Raw genomic sequence first — 23,392 nt, 5'->3', positions numbered from 1 at the left:
CAAGTGTCACTCACTGGGGGCTGATAGTCAGGCACAAAGGGGAAGGTGAGTGCAGAATGGCACAGTAGACCGTCAGCTTGAACTCTGAGTGGCTTTACTCTTGAGCAGCGAAGCCAGAGCCCATCATTACTTCAGCCTGGGTCTGCTGGCTTAACCATATTATGTCCCTGCATTGTTTATTCGCTGTGCTGTGTTGGGGTCAGTTGTGATCTAAGTGTTAATTGCTAAATGCTCTTTGTGCAATGGTGCTTTACGGGGGTGGTTTAGCTTTCCAAAATGTTTCAGCTTTAGAATTTTTTTTTTTAAATTCAGAATTGCATTTATTTGTGTGTGTTGTGTGTGACTCTAATATAAGTATATACACACTCATATATATTCTTCATTTACTTGTCTAACTGTTTTTGAAGGCATGAATGTGATTAACAATGTTATCCTTTCCTAACAATTATCTTTTGCTACTCTAGCTAGTTTAGTTCTAAAAGACAGCACCATTGACAAGGGAAAAAAAGGGAACCTTCTCAGATTTTTCAGCTCAGCGGTGGTAATGTTGCAGTGAACACTAATGAGGGAACCCCCACTGATCTGCCTGCTTTGTGACTTTTCTATTTCATAATTATTTTTAAAACGCAAAACGACGTGAGGTAGCGCAGTCATGTCTGTACAACTTCCTGGTTCTTACTGCAGATGGCAATTTGTTCTTGTAACATATATCTCTCTCTGACCATTTTCATCTCATTTGTATGGGTTCTACCATTTCTTTTCTCTCTTTCAGGGACCTTGCTGTGTGTGAGCTAGGGGGTGGCATGACATGCTTGGCTGGACTCATGGTAGGTCTTTTCTCAATTCCAATCCCATTCAAAGGGAGGAACAAAAGGAAAAATGTTCCAGGGCCTCCAACTGCTGGGTCAGAGAACCGTCAACAGCATCAGCTGCGGTCAAGCTGCCGGGTCTTGAGAGACCTTCTAGATTGACTTACGTTTGGATCATATTGATTTTATAGTTGCTTCGATGAGCAGAAACATTTTACCTCAGTGTAGTCGATATCGCTTGTTGTGACATTCCAGGCCTCGCACAGTCTTTCTTGGCCATAGCGAAAGCATTTTTTTTTTTTTTCAGATTATAGTCCCATTTGCTAAGATACAGGAATAGCCCGGCGAATCGCAGTTGGAGCACCATGATATAGCTGCTAATGTTTTGCCTGCATTATTACACCAACAAACATGATCCAGAGCGCTCAGTAATTAGATTCTTTTGAATTAGATTGGCCATTCAGGAACGTCGTTCCCTATTCTCTGAGTTCTGAGTCATGTATTCAGGAGATATTATGTAGCAGCACAGTGCATTAGACAAGTTTTTATGTCTCTACAAATAAAAGCATATTGTTACACTGATTGGCATTTGACAAACCTGTCGCTCTTATACAATGTGTCGAGGTTACAGCCCAATGTGCGAGCATGTCAAAGCTCACAAAAAAATTACCCTCACAAAGCCATCTGCCTGCAATGCAAAGTTATATGAAGGGCATCAGGCAGTCAGACAGAAGCAAGCTGAAAGGCAGAGTGACAGCCTTGTATGATGGCTCTACTAGATAAACAGAAGCCCACAAATGAAAGCCTCTCAGAATACCATCATCCGCTGTCACAATGCAATTACCGAACAGAATGATAGCAAGATAGAGGCTCCCGCAAATGGAATGATAAAAGTATTGACTGATTTGATTGAATGATTAAAATAATGCAGACATAAAATGAAAAAAGATTGAAGATTGTTACAGAGAAATAGGTGAGGAAGCATGATACTGAAGGCTTGTCATTCCTGTCTTCACTTCCACACAGACAAGCATATTTGCTCATTGTTTGCTGTGCTTCTTTTTTTTTTTTTTTTTTTTTTTTTTTTTTTAGGTTGCTATTTCTGCAGATGTCAAAGAAGTTCTGTTAACTGATGGGAATGAAAAGGCCATCAGAAGTATCCTTATTCAGATAGTGTTCATTCCTTTTCCTGGCTGAGTAACAATTGATATAAAGAAAGACAACATGGGGCATTAAGAAAGAGTTCCTCATACACGCACGATAAGTAATTAAGAAAAAGCAGAAACCTATGAATTCATGGCGTACCACTATGTGGGTTTCCTCTTTTTCCACAGATTTTTCTAGATGCTTCCCATTAAATGAGTTACGTTTGGTGAACCTCTCAAGGGCAATGAGAAAATGCATTTCATAATAGTTTTCAAGTATTCTTGCTTTTTCATTATCATTAAGGCTTTCAGCCCAAAATGAATTACTTGAAATATTTTTTTATTTTGTTTGTAAATATTAACTTCCAGTTATGTGTTTGATATTATACATACTAGCAATCCTACCCCTATTCTAATTGCTAAGGAGTTACCTATATCCCCATTGGAAACAGCTATCAGTTTTGCATTATTTCCTCTTATTTAGGATTATAAAAGCTATCTCTTTTTTTTCTCTCTGCTATGCCATTACAATTCAAACCCCATTATATTAGATTATGCTTTCCTAATATGTACACAGAGTTCCTGAAAATTGAACTGTACTTTAACTAAGAAAGCAAGCATAATTTGTGGCTACTTTAGCAGTTGAGCTGATTTGCTCAGAGGCAGTTAACAGCCATTGGAAATTGAGAGGAAAAGTGGAAGATCTGTTTGCTTTTTTTTTTTTTGTGAGCCTTACATTTACATGATGAAGGAGGGAATCTCCTTCCTTATGTGAAGTTTAGGTCCTAAAATGCCAAAGCAGCTTTGGTTTTGGTGGAATCTTATTTTAGATTTTCTTCTCCTTCCTCTGCTCTATAATTTTTCAAAAATAAGATTCACAGTGGCTCCATCAGCTGCTAGCATAGAAGGAAGGAGGAACAGCTAGCTCTACAGAGCCCCACCCAGCTAATTGCCTGACAGCCCTAAAAAAAAAAAAAAAAAATTCAGGAAGGAAAAACAGCCAATCACAATCTTGGCCTTTCATACCAGGGAAAGAGATCACAAAAGGTACGAACTTTTTTTAAATGCAGGATTTTAATCATAATCTTGAGACTGTCACAGGTTTTCCAAAATATTCCTGCCGATGAGCAGATATTGTTTCATTCACTCTGTTTCTATTCTGGGTTGTTTTGAGCCTGTATCATTTCACTGTACTCCTTATGTCAGGGAACAGGGAGAGCTAGAGGAAGCTCAGGTATGCCTGCTCAGCCCCAGAGGATGATCTCGGGGGTAGAATATTGAACAAGAGAAGGGTATCTGGGCCTCAGAAACTTTCAGACTGGGCCCAATAACGTGCGAGTTTTCCCAGATCAGCATGTGTTTTGTTTCATAGCATCAGAAACCAATTAGAACTTTTTTAAAAAAAAATCATCCAACTATGGGGAGCATCTATAGTCGGTATGCAAATTCCATGGTGCTAAAATCATTATTAAGCTAAACGATAGCACCAACCAAGGGAAACAATGCTGATGTCATTAATTACTCCACCTTCGCTTTCACAGTGAAGATGCCATGCCAGTTCTTGAAATCAGAGAGGAAATCTCAGATTCTGCCATTCACTGCCGGCCTTTCAAAGAAATGATTGGTCCAGCCCCCTCCCAAGAAAATGGATTTTTAACATTTGGTCTTCAGAAGCTCAGCCCTGAGAGTGCTGTATTGTGCTGAGTTTTACAATGGGTTTCATGTAGCAGGGTGCCAAAGGGCAGGAGGGGAAGAACTTTACAATGTAGATAAAGTAGGTCCTTTGAGGGTGCAGACCACAACTGGCTGTGTGTTTCATTTCATCTCTTAGGACTTTCCTGATACCTCTTGGTTTTTATGTTCTATGTTTGTGTGCCTTTTTCTGTTGTAACTAGAGCTAATTTTTTTTTTTTAATTAAGAGAAAAAAGCATGCAAAAGCCTTAAAATGGGCAATATGGTTTTCCTGCTCTTAATACTAATGTTCTTGATTTGCAAACAGAGCTTACAGTGGGCACTGTTGTCATCTTTCTGCTGAGTGAGGTTAATGTGAGTGAATCTCCTATTTGTGAGCCCCCTTTCTGTAAGAATAACTAATTCACTGAATCACATACTGTTGTTGCACATATATTGAAACAAACTCATTTAAAAATTACTGTTTACATCTTTCCTTTTAAAATTTTAGGAAGCCCAAATTATATAGCAGTTGTGGGATATTATCCAAAAATTACTTTCTAAAAACTAAAAGTGGATGTCAACAAAAAAAAGGGGGGGGGAGAAACATTGCCAGAAGCCAGAAAATCTCTAAGCAAAGCTGCTAATTATTCTTAATGGGCAAGATGACTACATTAAGACACAAATGAGCACATCAGTGAAATGTAATGAAAAGAGACCCTGGCAGTTGCACACCGCCTCTGAGAACTGGCTCGTGTATTCTTCCCATCACTTTTTAAAAATTGTTTTCGTTGTTCTTGGCTTCTGAATTTAATAAACCCAACTAGTCTCACTTCCAGTCCCTAATTTTTTACCTGTTTCCTCTTTAGAAAAAAAATAACAATTTCAGTTATTTCCGTTTCATTGCCTATTACTTTATTCATTAATATATAAGGCAATGGATGTCCTAGTTCTGAATCTTTATATCCCAGAAGCATGGCAAATAACTGTGAGGTTATTTATTATTTTCCTAAAATGTGCCATGAATTGGACATGTCTTCTAGAGCTCTCTGTCTTGACCCTGAAGAGCTAGATGTGGATCTGTGATTTATTAAACAGAGATATGTGAAAAGAGATTAAGACTTGAGGTAAAATGAACTCTGTGCTTTGACTCTCTTCTCAGATTCATGGGGTAGGTGTCCTTGAAGTTCCTCTTGGTCTTTGGGCTGCTTCACTGGGTTTTTGTGCCAAAGCCACCTTTCTGAAACTCCTTCTCCCTGCAGGCAGCATTGCGTCTGTGCTGCACAAGAACAGGGGACAAATTAGAAATGGGATCCGGCAATTTGCCAAGTTCTCAGATTCATTCTAAAGTCATGTAAAACAAGTGCCATCTTCCCTGACATTTCCTCTTAGTATAGCTCTTTAAAAAAAAATCCACTCAGTCTGGAGAGATGGCTTAGCGGTTAAACGCTTGCCTGTGAAGCCTAAGGACTCCGGTTCGAGGCTCGGTTCCCCAGGTCCCACGTTAGCCAGATGCACAAGGGGGCGCATGCGTCTGGAGTTCGTTTGCAGAGGCTGGAAGCCCTGGCGCGCCCATTCTCTCTCTATATATATATCTGTCTTTCTCTCTGTGTCTGTCGCTCTCAAATAAATAAATAAAAAATTTTTTAAAAGTCCACATATAGCAATTACTCAATAAGGTTTCTGGCTGGTGAGGAAAATGGCGTAAGAAGAAGGAAGAGTGCTGGAGAGACAGTGCAGTAGGTAAAGCAAAGCTTGACAGCCCGAGTTCGATTCTCCACTGCCCAGGTAAAGCCAGATGCGTAAGTTAGCGCATGTGCCTGCAGTTCATTTGCAGTGGCAGGAGGCCCTGGCATGCCCATACTCTTTCTCTTAACTAACTAACTAAATAAATAAATAAATGGGAGAAATTGTAATCGAAGCGCTGCTAAGCCCTCTCTAACTCATAATAAATAAAGGTAGGACTCCCACCTGGGTGTGGGGGCACATGCCTATAATCCTAGCACTGGAGAGGTGGTGGCAAGAGTATCCGGAGTCCAAGGCTAACCTCAGCTCTACAGTGAGTTTGAGGTCAGTCTTGGCTACATGACACCCTCTCTCAAAACAAAGTAAAGGAAGGAAAGAAGTGAAGGAGTGGGGGAGGGAGGAACAACCTCATCTGACTCAGTCACTCACTTAGCCAATGTAAGCACTGAGCCTTGGCCCATCCTAAGTAAAAGTCCAGGGTGTCATCTGGTGAGTCCCAGTGCTTGGTGACCCGAACATTTTATTCCCTAGGCACCTATGCAGTCATGATCTTGAGCTTTGGATTCTCCATACACCTCCTGGGCTGTTTAAAGGAGAAAGCCCTGGTCTCTCATTGTCTTCTTGAACAGAATCCCTAACTTATGTAATTAGTAAATAAAGCTTCATGGGGATTGTGCTTTGTGTGGATAAGAACTCAGAAACCTCAGGCCATGGTACTATGTCAGACCCTTTCTCCCACAGTGATGGCCGCCAAACTTCTGTCTACCAGACGAGAGTCGCAAATGAGTTCTCTCTGCCTCACCTTGGGTAGATGCTCACTTAGCATCTTTGAAAACGAAATGTAGATGATTCCATCAGTATTCGTCACATGCTACTTTAGATGGTAAAGATACAGGGAAGAGCCAGTCCCCGCTGTTGTGGGGCACAGATTTTGCCATGGAAAGAGTACAAGGACAAAAGTCCTTTGATTTCTTCTTATTTCAAGCCCACAATACAAATATTCATACAATTAGCAGCAAGCAAGAACAAAAAAAAAAGAGTATAGCTTAACTCCCAAACCTCATTTTAAGCACAATCAATCACTTGTCTCTTCATTCTGCCAGAGCTTTTTGCTTGAATTACTCAAAATTGATAATGAATTAAGCACCTACTATGTCTCAAGCCTCTCATTTGGGGCACCCCACATATAGGATAGGTCATTATTCCTGTTTTTGAGATGGCGCTCTGAGAGGTTCATTTACCCAAGGCCACACAACCACGAAGTAATAAAACCAGCACACGACGCCAGATGCATCTGACTTCCAGGCTTTGCTTTAACCCTTATTAAATCACTCTGGTTCCCCCCCTCCTCAAAAAAAATGAGAATGGTTGACAAACACTGTCTTGCATTTCCTCTGAACCTGCAGGGAGGAAAGGCCTCTTATGCGTAAATGTAACAGGTAACATTGCTGAGAGAGCTCACAGCGCCCGTTCCTGTCATTCTCTCAATCCGTTGGTGTAACGAACATACTTAAGAGTAGTTTGAAGCCTTAAGTCACCAGATACTACCACAGCAAGCATTTAAGAAATCATTCTGATATCAAAATAATAGGACTTACATTGTAATCTTAGAGTTTCCTTCCCTAACTTTCAATGCCCCAGTGAAAACGAAGATAATATAAACCAAGAAAGAAATGCCTTGTGAATTATTTTTAAATCTTTCTGGGCTTATAAAACACTGCTGCTCTCGGAGTGCATATATAAGTACTGATTTGTAGAACAATCACTAATAATAGGGAAAGGCTAATATTTCAACAATGTTTTATATTTCTATAGCAAGCACATGTAATTTAGTTAAACAACCTCTGACACCAGTACACACAAGTAAATATTTTAAGAATAAAAATTAACTGAAAATTAAAAAGGAGCCCCACACCTAATGTGTGCTTTGTTTGAGAGGGAAATCTAGAGATAGATAGAATTCTGGTTTCCTTTGAGCTTGTGTCCTGCAGCTCCAGAAATCAAGTTGTTCAGGCAGGGGGATTTGGAGGTGACTGTCTCATCTCCATCTCATCAAAAATCAGAGGAAAGATTTCTTTGCACCCAGCCCCTCCCACTGAGGTGTTCTGGAAGGTGGGTGCAGTTCACAGAACACAATTGGGTTTGTTATGTTGGACACTATCCTGGACATATTGACTCAATTTGATTAGATTTCCTTTATTACCCTGAGGTGCCACAGGAGGATGATAAAATCTATTATTGGACACAGCACCATTCAGAAAGACCATCAAAGTCTGACCTAAAGTAAAAAGCAGGGTGCAGAACATCAGAATTTATCTCTGAAGGTAATATTATAAAACAATACCGCCACTTTTCTCTATATACTGATTTTAATATAAAAGAAACCTTCCTAACTCACAAAATAGATTTCCTGCCCGGAGCTAAAAATAAAGCAGCCTAAATACTGCTGTGAATTTTTTTCATTTAAAAAAAAAATTGCTTCTGGAAGATAAATGCATGTGCTTGCTCCAGCCTGGCCCCCTGGAGTCCCAGGTTTATAAATTGTACGAAAGTATATAGTGTTAAGATGTTTACTGAAAATTATTAATAGATTTTTTTGGGGGGGGTCATATAATTTAACTTCCCTGTGACTATATTATAAAAAGTATTACCTCCACTAACAAAATAATATGTTTTGCTTGATAGATTAGTCATGCACTCACAGGGCACTACAGGTGTGTACAGGCCCATTATGGCATGTGGTTAGATTCCATGGCAACGCTGAGTAGGGTAGGGCGTGGCTGGAGAATGGGGAAACTGCACCAAAAACAGTTGTCAATTGACTCTCTACTAATTCTGTTCTTCTCAGAATAAAGATGTCAGCTGTCCTTTCCTGCAAGATGTTTCATTTAGAAGACTTTCCTGAAATACTCTCTTCCTGAAATAGACAGAGCTGTAGGCCGATGTGTCATTTTAGTTAATCAAAACAAGTAGGCAAATTAGTCTCCTTTATTTTTTTTTTAATGAATGTAATTTAACAGTATTTAATTTGCATACAGGAAAGTTCACCCAGGAGAAAAAAAAAAAAAAGTCTGCATTATGGCACTTTTGTAAACCTCAACAAAGCCCTTCATTAGGAGACCTAATTGATTTTTCCTTCCCACTCCTGGGGGAGGAAGCCATCACAGTACCTGCTTATTCATTCGGGAGAAGAAATAGGTATGCCTGGTGGTTCAAGCAGGGATTTGGGTTTAAAAGTCCTGTGGCTTTGTTCTGCCAGGGAGATCTTGGCCAGTGCTTGCTTTGAGCACTCAGAAAATCTGTTTTTCTAAGCAATAGGGGAACATCGCTTGTATGCTTGGTGTCCTCCCCATGGGCCCAATTTAGTTCAGCTTGTAGCCTTCACTGGAGTCATTTTATTTGTTTATTTAGCTGCCTTGTTCCAGAAGAGGGATTTTGAGGCTTCTTACAGGAAATACAGCATAGGAACTAGGTGGGAAGGCAAGGGTAAACAAGACGAAGCGGGGCCAGTGGTCAGTTTGGGAAAGATACACCACAGGAGCTCTTCAGAGTATGGGCGAGGGCACACATTAGGCTCTGATGGGCACGGGGGTCCAAGCAAAGAGAGAGAGAGAGAGAGTAGCAGTTATAAAATTTACAATGTCCAGAAGGTGAAGGGAAAAAAAATCAGTGTGGACCCAAAGTCCAGCTTTTCCTGGTGTTGAATCCTGATATAATTTTTCCCCTGGGTCCTTGTGATGTCTTAGGCCAGCTCTTCCAAGTTATCTCTACCATAACCATGGCTCTTCTGCACAAATAACTTCCACATCAGAAGGTAGCTAAGACCAGAGCAGAAGTTCAAGGGACCTGTTCACAAGACTGACTTCTCTCTTTGGATCTTCATTTTCTCCACCCTTCTCTCCTCGCTTCCTCTCAAGTCTCTCCCCCCTGTGCATCTTCCTCTCTGCACCGGCATCCCTGAGACCGAAACCTCCTCAACCTGGAGAGGCTCCAGAGGCTGGCACAGCCCTCCCCACTGACTGGTACACACTTGCTTTTGGATGTCTGGCTCTCTTAAGCGAGTGAGGCACAGCATCTCACAGTCTCAGCAATGCCCAGTGGCAGCCACACTGGGGGCCTTGCCGTAACGCTCCCTCAATGAACCCTTCACAAGTGACAAACCTGCAACCCTGGGGATTAATAAAGATCTCATCTGTGGTAAGTCAGCATTGGGTGGTAAACCACTGTACTGCTCTCCTCCAGTCCGGTGCTGGTTCCACTGTGTTGTGAGGAGTTTTTAGTCAGCTGACAGTCACTGTAGAGATTTTCTTAACCGCGTTCTCTAGATGTGTCCAACATCATCACAAGGAATCAGAAGGCTGGCGTGTTTAAGACTCCAAAAATATCAAGCTGGTAAGACTCCTTTCTGCATTAAAACACCTGGGTTGAAACCACGTTTCTGATACTTTGAATGTTCGTTAACAAAAATAATAGCTAATGTTTATTGAGCACTTGCTGTAAGTCAGATGATGTTCCAAGCACTTTGCAAGTTTGATGACATTTAATGCTCCTGACAATCCTATGAGGCAGAGACATTCTCAGGTCAGTATGTGAGAACATTGAAGATAAGTCGATTGTACACTGGGTTAGGGAGGGTCTTAATGACTAAGATTATACAATATAAGGTTGGGAGAAGCTAGCTAGCCTGGACCTACTTTTTTTTTAATTATCTTTGTGTGTGTGATGGATGTATGTTGGTGTCTATGCATATGATGTGGGGGTGTTCATGTGTGTGGGTGCAGACACATGCACGGAGATCACAGGACAGCCTCAGTTCTCACCTTCCACCTTGCCTGAGGTAGTGTCTCTTGAGCTTTCCGGGATCTGCCGCCTCCACTGCCCTGAGATTACAGATGCTCACTACTATGGCCCCTTTGCATAGAGTCTGGGGATCTGAACTCAGCCTTTGTCCTGGCAGCAAGCGCTTTATCTGCTGAGCATCTCCTCAGACCCTAGTCTGGTACATTCTTAGAGGCTCTATTCCAGGCATGCTCAACCTGGGAGAATTGTACCCCCAGGGGATTTTGGCCTTCTTGAGAAATATGTTTTATTGTCATGACTTGAAGGCTGATGGAACAATTTCAGCACAGGTATCTGCTGGCTCCTGGTGTCTTGTAGGTAGAGAACTATGCTCCAAAAAACATAGGAAAGCCACCATACCCAAGAGACCACTGGCCCAAAATGACAGTTGTACCAGGGTTGAGAAGCCCTGCATGATGTTAGCACATCAAGCAACCAGTCCCGTTTGGTTTTCTTCATTCTTATCCCAAACAGGAGAAATGCTTGCCCTAACTAACTGTATATTCTACAATGCCACATTTTACTTTTTTGTTGTTTTCTGAGGTAGGCTCTCACTCTAGCCCAGGCTGACCTGGAATTCACTATGTAGTCTCAGGCTGGCCTTGAACTCACAATGATCATTCTACCTCTGCCTCCTAAGTGCTGGGATTAAGGTATGTACCACCATGCCCAGCTACTTTTAATTTTTTATTAAAATATTTTATTTAGTGGGCATGAGGGATGGCTTAGCGGTTAAAGTGTTTGCCTGCAAAGCCAAAGGACCCAGGTTCGATTCCCCAGGACCCACATTAGCCAGATATACAAGGGGGTGCATGTGTGTGGAGTTTGTTTGCAGTGGCTGGAGGCCCTGGCACACCCATATTCTCCCTCCCTCTCTCCCTCCCTCCCTCTTTCTCTCTCTCTCTCTCCTCTTTTTCTGTCAAATAAATAAATAAAAATAAAATATTTTAAATATATATTTTATTTACTTATTTGCAAGCAGAAAGAGAGAGAGAACATATGGGCACACCAGGGCCTGTTGCCATTGCAAACAAATTCCATATGCATGCACCACTTTGTGCATCTGTCTCTACGTGGGTACTGGAAAAAAAATCAAGTCCTGGCCAGCAGGCTTTATAAGCAAGTGCCTTTAACCATCATGCCATTTCCCTAGCCCCTACCTTTTACTTTTACCGTGTGTGTAATTTTCATGTGAAATACCTGTATTTCTGCACTTTCCCTTAAGAATTTAACTAAAGACTTTATTACAACAGCAATTCCATTTTAAACTAGTTCATGTCTTACGAGTCATGTCACCCTTTGGTATTTTAAGCTTTCTTTAGGTTGAAGACACTTCCTTCTCCCAACTTTCCAGTATGGAAAATAAATAAATTAATTAAAAGGTCGAATAAACAACCACAGTGCTTAAAAAAAGCCAAAGTAATGTATCTATAATGCCATCACTCGGGAAACCAAAGCAGGAGAACTATGAGTTCAAGGCCACCATGTTCCACATAGTTGAGACCCTATCTCAAAGACGGCCTCTCACGTTAGGTGGTAAATGCAATGAGGTTATCCGTGTGTGTGTTTTTCAATCCTGTATTCAAATATTCCAAGTAGGCCGATGGCGCGGGACCAGTGCTCTGCAGTCCGTACACAAGTGAGCACACGCACGCTGTTGTCAAAGCCCCAGGCAGGTGCAGACAAGGAGCTGGTGCGTGCCCGCGCTTGGGTGTCCTTCATGCTCAGGAAAGCCTCTCCTCCACCGCACAAACAGCCGTCATCTTCTGGAGAGGACTTCATCGCGGACAGGATTTCCAACCTGGTCTTTTAGTTATCAATCAAAAGTGCATTTTCTGTGTTATGCTCATTTACATTTATCTAATGCTTAAGGTCATTTGTGACCATTTGAGTGTATTTCAGCATATGGAATCAGGGAATAATAGATTTCAGCCTCATGCTGTGAGCAGAGATTGTGTTTTTACAAGACATAATGTTGTTTACTGAGTGTTAATAATCACTAATTAATAAACATATCTGGAATTCTAAAATGTTCCATTTTAAGGAATAAAAATGTCAAGTGTTTAACTTATAGTGCAATAGAATTTTCCACCATCTCTTCACAAAATAATTAAGGTACATAAAGAAACAAAAGGTTCAACATAGGACAGATCCAAATGCTTAATAACTGGACTTTGTTCATGTTTTCCTGTTCCTAAACATCTATTTCTAGGTCCCAAGCCTCAACACCAAAAAAAAAAAAAAAAAAAAAAACACTATTTCCAAATATATTGTTCTGATACATAGCTTGTCATGCAGACATTTAGTCTATATAGTAATAATGCAAGATCCTCTAAGATAAGAGGTTTTTGGTTTTTTGTTTGTTTTCGTTTTCCATCTTTATCTCATACTAACTGGTCAGTTTCTTCATTTAACTATGGCAAGCATTTTCTGCAAAGCCTATTGGAGTTGTTGGGAAGCTGTGGTGAGTCTCAGTCAGTCCTTGTGGGCCTTGATCTTCACTGAGGGGTTACCTGACCACTTAGCCCTCCAAGCAGCCTAGGGGAACGACCAGCCATTGAAGGAGTTAGGAGCCTTCCCCTTCCCCCTTCCGCTTTCCCGCTTTCCCGCCCATAACCAGCACAATGCAACGGCAGTATTAGTATTCCATGAGAGAGAAAAATAAAAGGAAACCATTCACAAAAGAGCTAAGACATAGTTCAATATTCTCTTTTAGTGCCTCAATGCATATGCAGAATTTCTCCTCCAAATTGGAGGTGTGGAGTAACAGTGGCGACAGATCACTAGGAGGTATTTACCATAGCTACAAAGCCCACACGTGAGCCAAATATTTCTGCTATTAAAAAGCACTTCAAAGCTTGACATGAAGTTTATAACAGCTGAATGTCTCTTGTGACTTCATTTGCAAAGATGTAAAAGCTGAAAGGAGAGTCGTGATATGAGAAGTGTGCAGCTAAGAAGTGGTGTTTTTAGAAAGGAACAAGAAGCTGCCCGGAATGTTTGATACCCCAAACTCTCATTCCTCTACTCACAACAGTGTCTTGAGTAACTGCTACTGTTTTGGTAAGGGTTCCTCAGAAGCCCACATGTTAAATTGGACCCCAGTCTGTGGGGCTATTGGGGGAAGTAGAACCCTTATGAAGAGTGAGGCCTACAAGTTCAGTTGTTAGGAATGTGCCCTCAGTGAAAGTGTTAGAACATAGGCCCTTTCCTATCTCTCTGCCTCCTAGCCAGATGAGTAGCTTCCTCTATGACACACTCTCACCACCAAATACTGTCTTACCACAACTCCAAAAGTAATGGGCTAACACCTCCAAGACCATGAACCAAAGTATGTCTCTCCTTCTTATAAGTTGCTGTCTCAGGTATTTTGTCACAGTATTGAAAGCTGACCAGCACTATAACTTATCAGCATCTCTTCTGCCATTGACCTCTTGCTACCTCATGCACAAGGCCTGAGCCGGGGCGGTATGGATTCTGAACTGATTTCAAGGCCCCGTTTTAAGAGAGTCACTTCTTTACGGCAGATAGGACCAACTTGTAACCCACATGCCACATGTGGCTATGAGTGTGACCCAATATGAAGTAGTAAACTTACTTAAGACATCATGAGATTTTTTTTTTTTTTTTTTTTTGGTAGCTCAAATATGTGGATTTCAAGTGTGTGTTTGGTAGATAACAATGTTATGAGGTTGGGAATGCATGTTTTAGAGGAACACAGGATCCTGGGAACAAATTATTTGGTCTGCTTAGAAGGGGCCTTTGCAAGTAAGGGACTCTGAAACTTTAGTTGAATCTGCCCTGCTATCATAATCACCACCCTCCTTGCCCAGAGTAACACTTTTCTAAAATTATATATACATACATATATATATATATATATATACATATATATATATATATATGTGTGTGTGTGTATGTATGTATGTATGTATGTGTGTGTATGTGTATATATATATATATATATATATATATATATATATATATATATATATATATATGCAGAGAGAGAGAGAGAGATTGGAGAATGGGCATGCCAGGGCCTCCTGCCACTTCAAACTCCAGCTTCATGTGCCACTTTGTGCATCTGGCTCTATGTGGGTACTTGGGAATCAAACCCAGGCTGTTAGATTTTGCCAGCACCTTAAACTATTGAACAATCTCTCCAACCCCCAGAGAACCTCTTGCACATCACACTTTTATTTGCTCCCTCTGAGCTGTCACTGTGTTAAATATGAAAGGCACGTCTGTGAAGGGCCCTGGCCAGCCAAGGGTCTGCGTACAGGAAGCATGCTGGGCACCGTGTCTCAAAGGCCTCAGGTCAGCCGTTTGCTGGTTCACATGTTCATCCTCCAGGGAGCCATTCATTCACTTAACAAATAGGCCCAAGGGACTCTGCCTTTGGGAACTAAATATGGAGTTATTGAGAGCAGTTTGCGAACAAAGGAGATGGTTCTCCTAAATATAGCTAAAGATTAATGAAAGAGCAAGGATTATTTACAGCTTCTCGATTGTTGGGTTTGTCTGACGCTGTCTTCAAAATTGAGACTGTCTAACAAAGAACCACTCGGAGCTTTTGACGTCTACATATTTCTAGGTCTTCCAGAATTAGTGAATAACGTCATTCTCTGGTTAATATTAGTTAAAAGTCACAGTTGTTTGGGGAAAAAAAATCTATCAAATTCATCCTGCTTGATGTTAAAAGTGAATTTCATTTAAGGAAAAAAGCTTATCTTTGTGTGTAAGTGAATTTCAGCCTGTGGTTTTTTTTTATTAGTTGAACTATACAGTTTAGTAAACTATTCAACTTATTTGAAGACTTTTTAAAAATATTTATTTATTTGAGAGAGAGAAAGAGGCAGAGTGAAAGAGAGAGAAAACAGGCATGCCAGGGCCTCCAGCTACTGCAAACAAACTCCAGAGGCATGCGCCCCCTTGTGCATCTGGCTTACGTGGGCCCTGAGGAGTCGAACCTGGGTCCTTTGGCTTTGTAGGCAAACATCTTAACTGGTAAGCCATCTCTCCAGCCCCTGAAAACTTTTTGTAGCTCAGAATTTCCCTGTGTATGGGACACCAGGATTGGTGTTGGTCCCACTGCCCTATTGCGGTTCAAAACTCTTGCTACTTACAGCCTTAGTTTCCTTACAGACTAAATTTGAGGTATTGAAAACAATTTTTTTAAAAAATTTAACTTTCTTGTTTTAGAGAGACGAAGAGTAAGAGAAAATTGGTGCACCAAGGCCTCTGCCACTGAAATCAAACTCCAAATATTTGCACCACTTAGTGGGCATGTGTGAACTTACCCTTGCCTCACCTTTGTGTGTCTGGCTTATGTGGGATCTGGAGAGCTGAACTTGGGTCCTTAGGCTTCACAGGCAAGCACCTTAACCACTAAGCCATCTCTGTAGCCAAAAAAATAATGTTTAAATGTATATCCCAAGCAACGTGGGATTCTGTTGTTGACTTCCAGGCCTTCTCCAGTTTTCCCTCATTCACTGTCGTCATCTGATCTGTCCTCCGCTGCTCCCAAACTCCATCCTCTCCTTCAGTTGCCCACACTCACCTTAGTTACCTTAGTTTTCCACCACTGTAACAACATGCCTGAGAAGCGGAACTTCTGGAGACACAGGGATTATTTGTGGCTCGCATTTTTGGAGGTTGGGATCCAATAGTGGGTGGTTCCGTTGCTTCGGGGGTTAGGGGAGGTTCCAAATGACAATGGCAGACAGCATATAGCTGAGCAAACCACTCACCTCATGGGCGGGGGGGGGGGGGGGGGGGAGGAAACATGGAAGATCTAGACCTCACAAACCCCTTCAAGGTCATGCCTTGGTGACCTTAGGATCTCCCACTGGGCCCTACTTTAACAAGGTCCCCCATTTCTCAATAGCACCACAAGCCTTTAGCATGTGAGTTTTGGGAATCATTCTCCAGAGCACAGCACCTCCTTCCACAACACACGGTCTTTCCAATCTTAGGTCTTGGTCAGCCTGGGCCTCGCTTGCTTACCTAAATCCATTGTCTACGGTGGCCCATTCGCCACTTCCCTGTGCCTTCTCAGACTGTTCCAGTCTACCCTAATATTTCATTCCTTTAAGAAAAAAATGTTTTTGCTTACTTTTATTTATTTATTTGAGAGCGATAGAGAGAGAAAGAGGCAGAGAGAGAGAAAGAGAGAGAATGGACGCGCCAGGGCCTCCAGCCACTGCAAATGAACTCCAGATGTGTGCACCCCCTTGTGCATCTGGCTAATGTGGATGCTGGGGAATTGAGCCACAAACCAGGGTCCTTAGGCTTCACAGGCAAGCGCCTAACTGCTAAGCCATCTCTCCAGAATGCCAGGTGTGGCAGTACATGCTTTTAATCCCAGCACTTTATTTGTTTTTTTTTTTCTAATATATTTTATTTATTTATTTGAGAAAGAGAGAATGGGCGCAGCAGGGCCTCCAGCCAGTGCAAACAAACTCCAGATGCATGCGCCCCCGTGTGCATCTGGCTTACTTGGGTCCTGGAGAGTCGAACCGGGATTCTTTGTCATTGCAGGCAAGCGCCGTAACCGCTAAGCCATCTCTCCAGCCTTCTTTCATTCCTTTTAACTGCTGTCAGTCTTGGTATTGGATCACAGTTTAACACGGCATATTTTCTTCCTGATACAGTAAGCCGGCTTTATTTCTACGTGGACTAGTTCATTCTTTTGTTGGTGAGTATTTCGATCAGCTCCCACTTTCCAAGGACTTTTCTAGGTGCTAGAGAAACAGCAGAGAGAAAGACTGGGAGAGTCCACACCTTCAAGTTCACATTCTAGGAAGGGAGGCAGATAATACTCCTGAAGACGAGGGTGCTGTTCAATATGTTGTATTCACTGAAGCAATTAGTGCATGTGATCCACAGGGTAGAGAAGCCTTTAGGTTTTGTGCGTGGAGCACATTTTGAAAGACAAGAATCCATAGGTTTATGGAGCCAAACCATTTTTAGTAGAAGGAAGTCAGGCTCTAGTGAGTCACACATCAGTTTCCACATCAGATAACGACTTTCATTTCAGGACTGACTTCTCAGGCACGCGTGCGTCGTGTCTATACACACTGACAGCGTGAGCAGGCACTTATCTGCTTCTTGTCATGGTGGAGAGGAAGGTTAGTAGAAGGTAACCGAGATAAGGAAGCTGAGGACTTTTTAAGAGTTTTTCCGATAAAACGTACCTGTTAGTGAGTTTTGCTAAAACGGAATCTTGAGACCTGCAGAGCATTCTAGAAATGCCATGGACCTGTTCCTTTTGTTTCTGTCTTAGATACAAGAAGTTGAAATTACTATGTATGTTTCCTGTGACTCACATAACACGGTTGATGTGCCTGACAGGTGTGTAGAAGGGCTCACGTCCTTACTATTTAGAATTTTCCGCTAAAGATGCCAACCACCACAGTGGCATTATCTGGTATCACACATTTTCATAGAGTGCTAGTTCTTCCCTGCTAAAATGATCTAGATTTTAAGATTTGGGGGCAATATTTTTAAGCACCCTCTGAAACTTCAGTAAATTAAAAATTAAGGGAGATGGAGAGATGTTTCAGCAGTTAAAGATGCTTGCTTGCAAAACCCGACAGCCTGGGTTTGATTTTCCCTAGTACCCATGTAAAGTCAGATACACAAAGTATGCATGCTCCTAAGGCTCAATCGCACTGCAAGAGGCCCTGGCATAATCATTCTTATATTCTCTCTCTCTGTGTACTTAGAAATAAATAATTTTTTAAACAAATTAAGGCCTTAGCCGGGCGTGGTGGCACGCGCCTTTAATCCCAGCACTCGGGAGGCAGAGGTAGGAGGATCCCTGTGAGTTCAAGGCCACCCTGAGACTACAGAGTGAATTCCAGGTCAGCCTGGGCTAGAGTGAGACCCTACCTCGAAAAGACCAAAAAAAAAAAAAAAAAAAAAAAATTAAGGCCTTTTTTTCCATAGTAATGTATTGACTCTTTGGACATTCTGGTCCCTGCTTTTTACCAAGATCAAAATCTCACTACCAAAAATGGGCCAGGTTGTATATTAATAACCAGAGATGCATGTCAGCATTTGCTGCAAAAAAAAAAAACAAAAGAATATTTGCTGGTTTAGAGATAACTCTTCCTTCCTTTTCAGGATTGTGTATCACAGAAGTTACATATCAATGAAAATGTATTTATTTTCAAACTAATATGACTTAACAGGTTTTCTAGAATTATATATACATATATGTGTATATACACATACATTTCTAGTCACTTAGCTATGGGTTCTTAATTCTTTTGTTATCAGGAGTTGTAAAAGTAACAACTTTATTGAGACACAATTCATGGTCTGTAAGGTTCACCCCCTTAAAATGTACAATTCAGAGCTGGGTATATATAAGCTCAGTGGTGAAATACTTGCCTGACATGCATGAGGCTCTGGGTTCAGTCACCAGTACCACAAAATAACAACAACAATACTAATAAATACGATGCAATGGTTTTTTATTATATTCACAGTTGTGCAACCATCGGAATTGATTTCAGAATATTTTCACCAGCCCCCAAAGAAGCCCCCATGCCCAGTATTGATGACTTTCTATTCCCTCCTTCCTACCCCTCCTGCCTCCTGGAACTAGGAAACCGTGAATCTAAAGTCTACCTGTATGCGTCTGATTTTTCTGGACATTGGACATAAACAGAATCATAGAATATGTTAGTCTTTCTTGTTTGGGATCTGTCATGCAACATTGTATTTTTAGGGTTCATACATGTAACAGCATCAGTCAGGAACTTTGTCAATTGTTTTCATGACATGACAATGTTTCATCATGTGGTCACACCAGATTCTATTTGTCTGCTCAAAAGTTGATGCCTGGTTGGCCTGTTTGCTGTTCTTTTTTATTTTTGTCTTTTTAAAAATTATGGGTAATGCTACTGTGTACAATTATATACATGTTTTTATGGTGACTTTGTTTTTTTTGGGGGGGGGTTAATGTGGTCATGTTAAATCTCTACACTTAACCTTGTGACAGACTGTCAGATTGTGAAGTACCTTAGCCACTGGGCTTGGTCACTTCACATTTACTGTCTTGGCTCCAGGAGGCTGAGGCAGGGAGATTGCCTTGATTGAGTTTGAGGCCAGCCTGGACTACTCAGCCTGGACCTGAGTTTAGGTCTCCAGCACCCAGGTTAAAGCTGGGCGTAGTGGCACACGCCTGTAATCCAAGCCCTGGGGGTGGGGTGGGGAGACAGGAGGATCCCTGGGGCTTACTGGCTGACCTTGTCTAGCTAAAATGGCGAGCGATAGGTTCAATGAGAGACCCTGGCTCAAAAAAATGATGTGGAGAGCTAATGAGAAGGACATCCAGTGTTGACCTCTAGCCTCCACATGCACATACACACACATTCTCATTCTTTCTCACTCTCTCTCTCTCTTTATTGTCATTTTACAAAAATTACAGTGAGAGTGATAGAGAGCGACACAGAGAGAATCGGCACACCAGGACCTCAGCCACTGCAATCAAACTCCAGATGCTTGCGCCACCTAGTGGGCATGTGCGACCTTGCGCTTGCCTCATCTTTGTGCATGTGGCTTACATGGGATCTGGAGAGTTAAACATGGGTTCTTGGGCTTCACAGGCAAACACCTTAACCGCTAAGCCATCTCTCCAGCACTCTTTATTGTTATTTTTTGACAAAAATCTTAGTATGCAGACCATGCTGGCTTTGAACTCATGATTCTCATTCTTCCATGTCCCAAGTAGCTGTGGTTATGATATATGCCACCATACCTAGCCTACAAGATGTCCTTATTGTTTGAACCAGCCTTTTGTGAATCATTCTAGACTGCTCTCACACAGTTCTGGATCAGAACAACCTTTACCCTATTACTTTGGATGTGAGGGATTTCTTGTGGCTAGAAATAAAAACAAAAAAAAAAATCCTACATTAAAGCATAGTGCATATGAAAATAAGTTTGAAAAAATAAAGAAAAGAAAAAGAAAGTAAAATGTCAAAATGCACTAATTGTACTAGTTTGTATGTATCAAATGACACATAGAATTTCCAGTTCACTAGTTCTAATATTTTATTATCACTTTGTTTTTGCTACTATGTCATTTAATCAATGCTGTCATAATCATAGAATCAGGAATGTTTGCGTTTTTAAAAAATTTAAATAATTAGCACTTTTCATTCCAAGACCAGTCCTCTCTAACCAGCACGAAATCTACTGTTCACCAAGATAGGACAGAGGGATGCCTGTTAGATAAGGCCTGTCTTCCTTTTAGACTGTGAAATAAGTTTCCTTCACCTAAATTCCTAGCAAAACCCCAGAGGTGGATGGAGTTCAAAATCAGTCCAGAAACATCTACTTGATAAGCAAGAGCAGCAGTTCCCAAACTGTAGTGCCAGAATGATCTATAGAGCTTGTTATGACATAGACCGTGAGGCCTCACACCCTGAGAGACAGATGGACTCTGAAATCCTGCACCTCTAGCCCACAGCTCGGATGCTATTGATCTGAAAACCTTCCTTGGGAACCACTTATCAGCATTCTCTCTGAACCTTTTGTTCAATTCTGTAGTCTGATGGCTTTAAAGATTTCTGTTCAAGAAAGCCAGTTTCATTTATTACTTTTTTTTTTTTTTTTTTTTTTTGGTTTTTCGAGGTAGGATCTCACTATAGCTCATGCTGACCTGGAATTCACTATGTAGTCTCAGGGTGGCCTCGAACTCATGGTGATCCTCCTACCTCTGCCTCCCAAGTGCTGGGATTAAAGAAGTGCACCACCACTTCTGGCTTATTGCAGTCTTTTATATTTTATAGTATATCAACTGCTTTTTTTGAGGCAAACCCAACAGGCTAGCCTTTTTGTTTTATGCAAGAGACAGACAATTGGGGCACCAGGGCCTCCAGCCACTGCATTTGAACTCCAGATGCATACACCACCTAGTGGGCATGTGTGGCCTTACTTGCCTCACCTTTGTGTCTGGCTTACATGGGCTCTGAAGAGTCGAACACGGGTCCTTAGGCTTCACAAGCAAGCACCTTAACCACTAAGCCAACTCTCCAGCCCTCAAATACTTTTCAAAAAGGACTTGACTTATAGTCAACTCCTCATTGTCTGCAGTTATAATTGTATAATTTTTATAAGATACGTATTTCAACAAGACCTAATTTTACTTTTGGCATTCTCTAAGTCTGTTTTTGTTTGTTTGTTTGTTTTTGTTCTTGGAGGTAGTTTCTGTCTCTCTCTAGCCCAGGCTGACCTGGAATTCACTCTGTAGTCTCATGCTGGCTTCAAATTCTCAGCGATCCTCCTACCTTAGCATCCAGAGTGTTGGGATTTAAAACGTGTACCACCCTGCCCTGCCATTCTCTAGGTCTTAGTTTTCTTCCATGATAAAATTAACACAGTTGGTCAGGTAATCTATCCAAAGAAATTTATGTACCTGAAGTCCTGTGTCCTCAGTGAATTCTTGAGGTTGAGGGGACAGTTCAGTGCTAGGGTGAATGCTTAGCAGGCAAAAGACCCTGAAGTTTCCTCCGTCCCCAGGAAACCACCGACTTGCTTCGTTTTACCAGATAATAGCTAATACTTTCTAGAATCTTAAAGAAGCTCAATCTTTAGGTGTGGGCTGTCCTGCCGACCTTCTTCTAGCCAGTAAGCTTTGCAGCTCCCCTGGGTCACTGTTTGTATCAAGAGTCCTGACCGCTTTAGTCGGACGGGCATCCCACTGCATGTGGGATTAGGATAAATGAAGCTGCTGGTGACGTTTGTGTGCAAGTATGGGCACATGGGTGTGTTTCCCTAGAACAAGTACATAGCAGAGAAATAGATAAATCTTCTGGAGGCATGTATTTAACTTTTGTTTTGTAGGGGTAGGGTCTCACTCTAGCCTAGGCTGACATGGAACTCACTCTGTAGTCCCAGACTGGCCTTGAACTCACAGCATTCCTACCTCTGCCTCCTGAGTGCTGGAATTAAAAAGTGTGCCACCATGCCTGGCTTATAAGGCAGATGCCAAACTCTATTCAAAAGGGTTGTATTAGTTTATGTTCTCATTCACATTGTTAGAGGCCTTTTATTTCCTCCAGATCCTGTCAAACTCTCCACATGATTAGGCTTTTAAAGTTTTGTTGTTGTTGTTGTTGTTGTCTGGTTTTTCAAGGTAGGGTCTCACTCTAGCCCAGGCTGACCTGGAATTCACTATGTAGTCTCAGGGTGGCCTCGAACTCACGGTGATCCTCCTACCTCTGCCTCCCGAGTGCTGGGATTAAAGGCATGCGCCACCACACCTGGTGATAGACAAAGATTTTTAACTGCTGAGCCATCTCTTCAGGGTTTTAAATTATAGCCATTCTAATAGGGACACAATGAAATTCTTTGGGGTTTTAATTTGAGCTTTGCTAATGATTATCTTCATGTCTCTATTTGCCATTCATGTATCTTTTTTAAAAAAAATTTTGTTTATTTTTATGTATTTATTTGATAGTGACAGACAGAAAGAGGCGGGGGTCTCTATTCCCATAGGATTGTGGTTACAGGCACGCATAACCAGGCCCAGCTGCTTGACCAAGTTTCTAGATCTTCAAATCCAGGTGGTCTCAGGCCCCCACACTTGGGCCTTTCCTGCTGGCCGTCTCTCCAGTCTACGTATCTCTGCTTTCTCGACCAGTGTTAAGAGTTTGGATGGGATTCACTCCTGTCAGATTGGCCACCATCATGAAAACAAATGATCATAAATGTTGGCGGGGATGTGGAAAAAAAGGAACCCTTCTGCACTGCTGGTGGGAATGCAATCTGGTCCAGCCATTGTGGAAAACAGTGTGGAGGTTCCTAAAACAGCTAGAGATTGATCTACCATATGACCCAGCTATAGCACTCCTAGGCATATATCCAAAGGACTCATCTCATTTCCTTAGAAGTACATGCTCAACCATGTTTATTGCTGCTCAATTTATAATAGCTGGGAAATGGAACCAGCCTAGATGTCCCTCAACAGATGAGTGGATAATGAAGATGTGGTACATTTATACAATGGAGTTCTACTCAGCGGTAAAGAAAAATGAAGTTATGAAATTTGCAGAAAAATGGATGGACCTGGAAAGTATTATACTAAATGAGGTAACCCAGGCCCAGAAAGCCAAGCGCCACATGTTCTCTCTCATATGTGGATCCTAGCTACAGATGACTGG

General features: G+C 41.6%; 1 protein-coding gene across 1 annotated transcript in view; it reads left to right on the top strand.

The window, feature by feature from the left end:
• The window catches only part of Camkmt (calmodulin-lysine N-methyltransferase), a 409,522-nt gene that overhangs the window by 348,201 nt on the left and 37,929 nt on the right, over positions 1-23,392 (top strand). The window contains exons 5-7 of the mRNA XM_004660194.2: positions 773-827; positions 1,902-1,965; positions 9,698-9,764. Coding sequence (XP_004660251.1) covers positions 773-827; positions 1,902-1,965; positions 9,698-9,764 — 186 coding nt within the window. The remainder of the gene's footprint in view (positions 1-772; positions 828-1,901; positions 1,966-9,697; positions 9,765-23,392) is intronic.

Source organism: Jaculus jaculus, chromosome 18 (assembly GCF_020740685.1).
Source record: "Jaculus jaculus isolate mJacJac1 chromosome 18, mJacJac1.mat.Y.cur, whole genome shotgun sequence".
NCBI classification, from domain to species: Eukaryota; Metazoa; Chordata; class Mammalia; order Rodentia; family Dipodidae; genus Jaculus; species Jaculus jaculus.
This window is presented reverse-complemented; position numbering and strand designations above follow the sequence as displayed.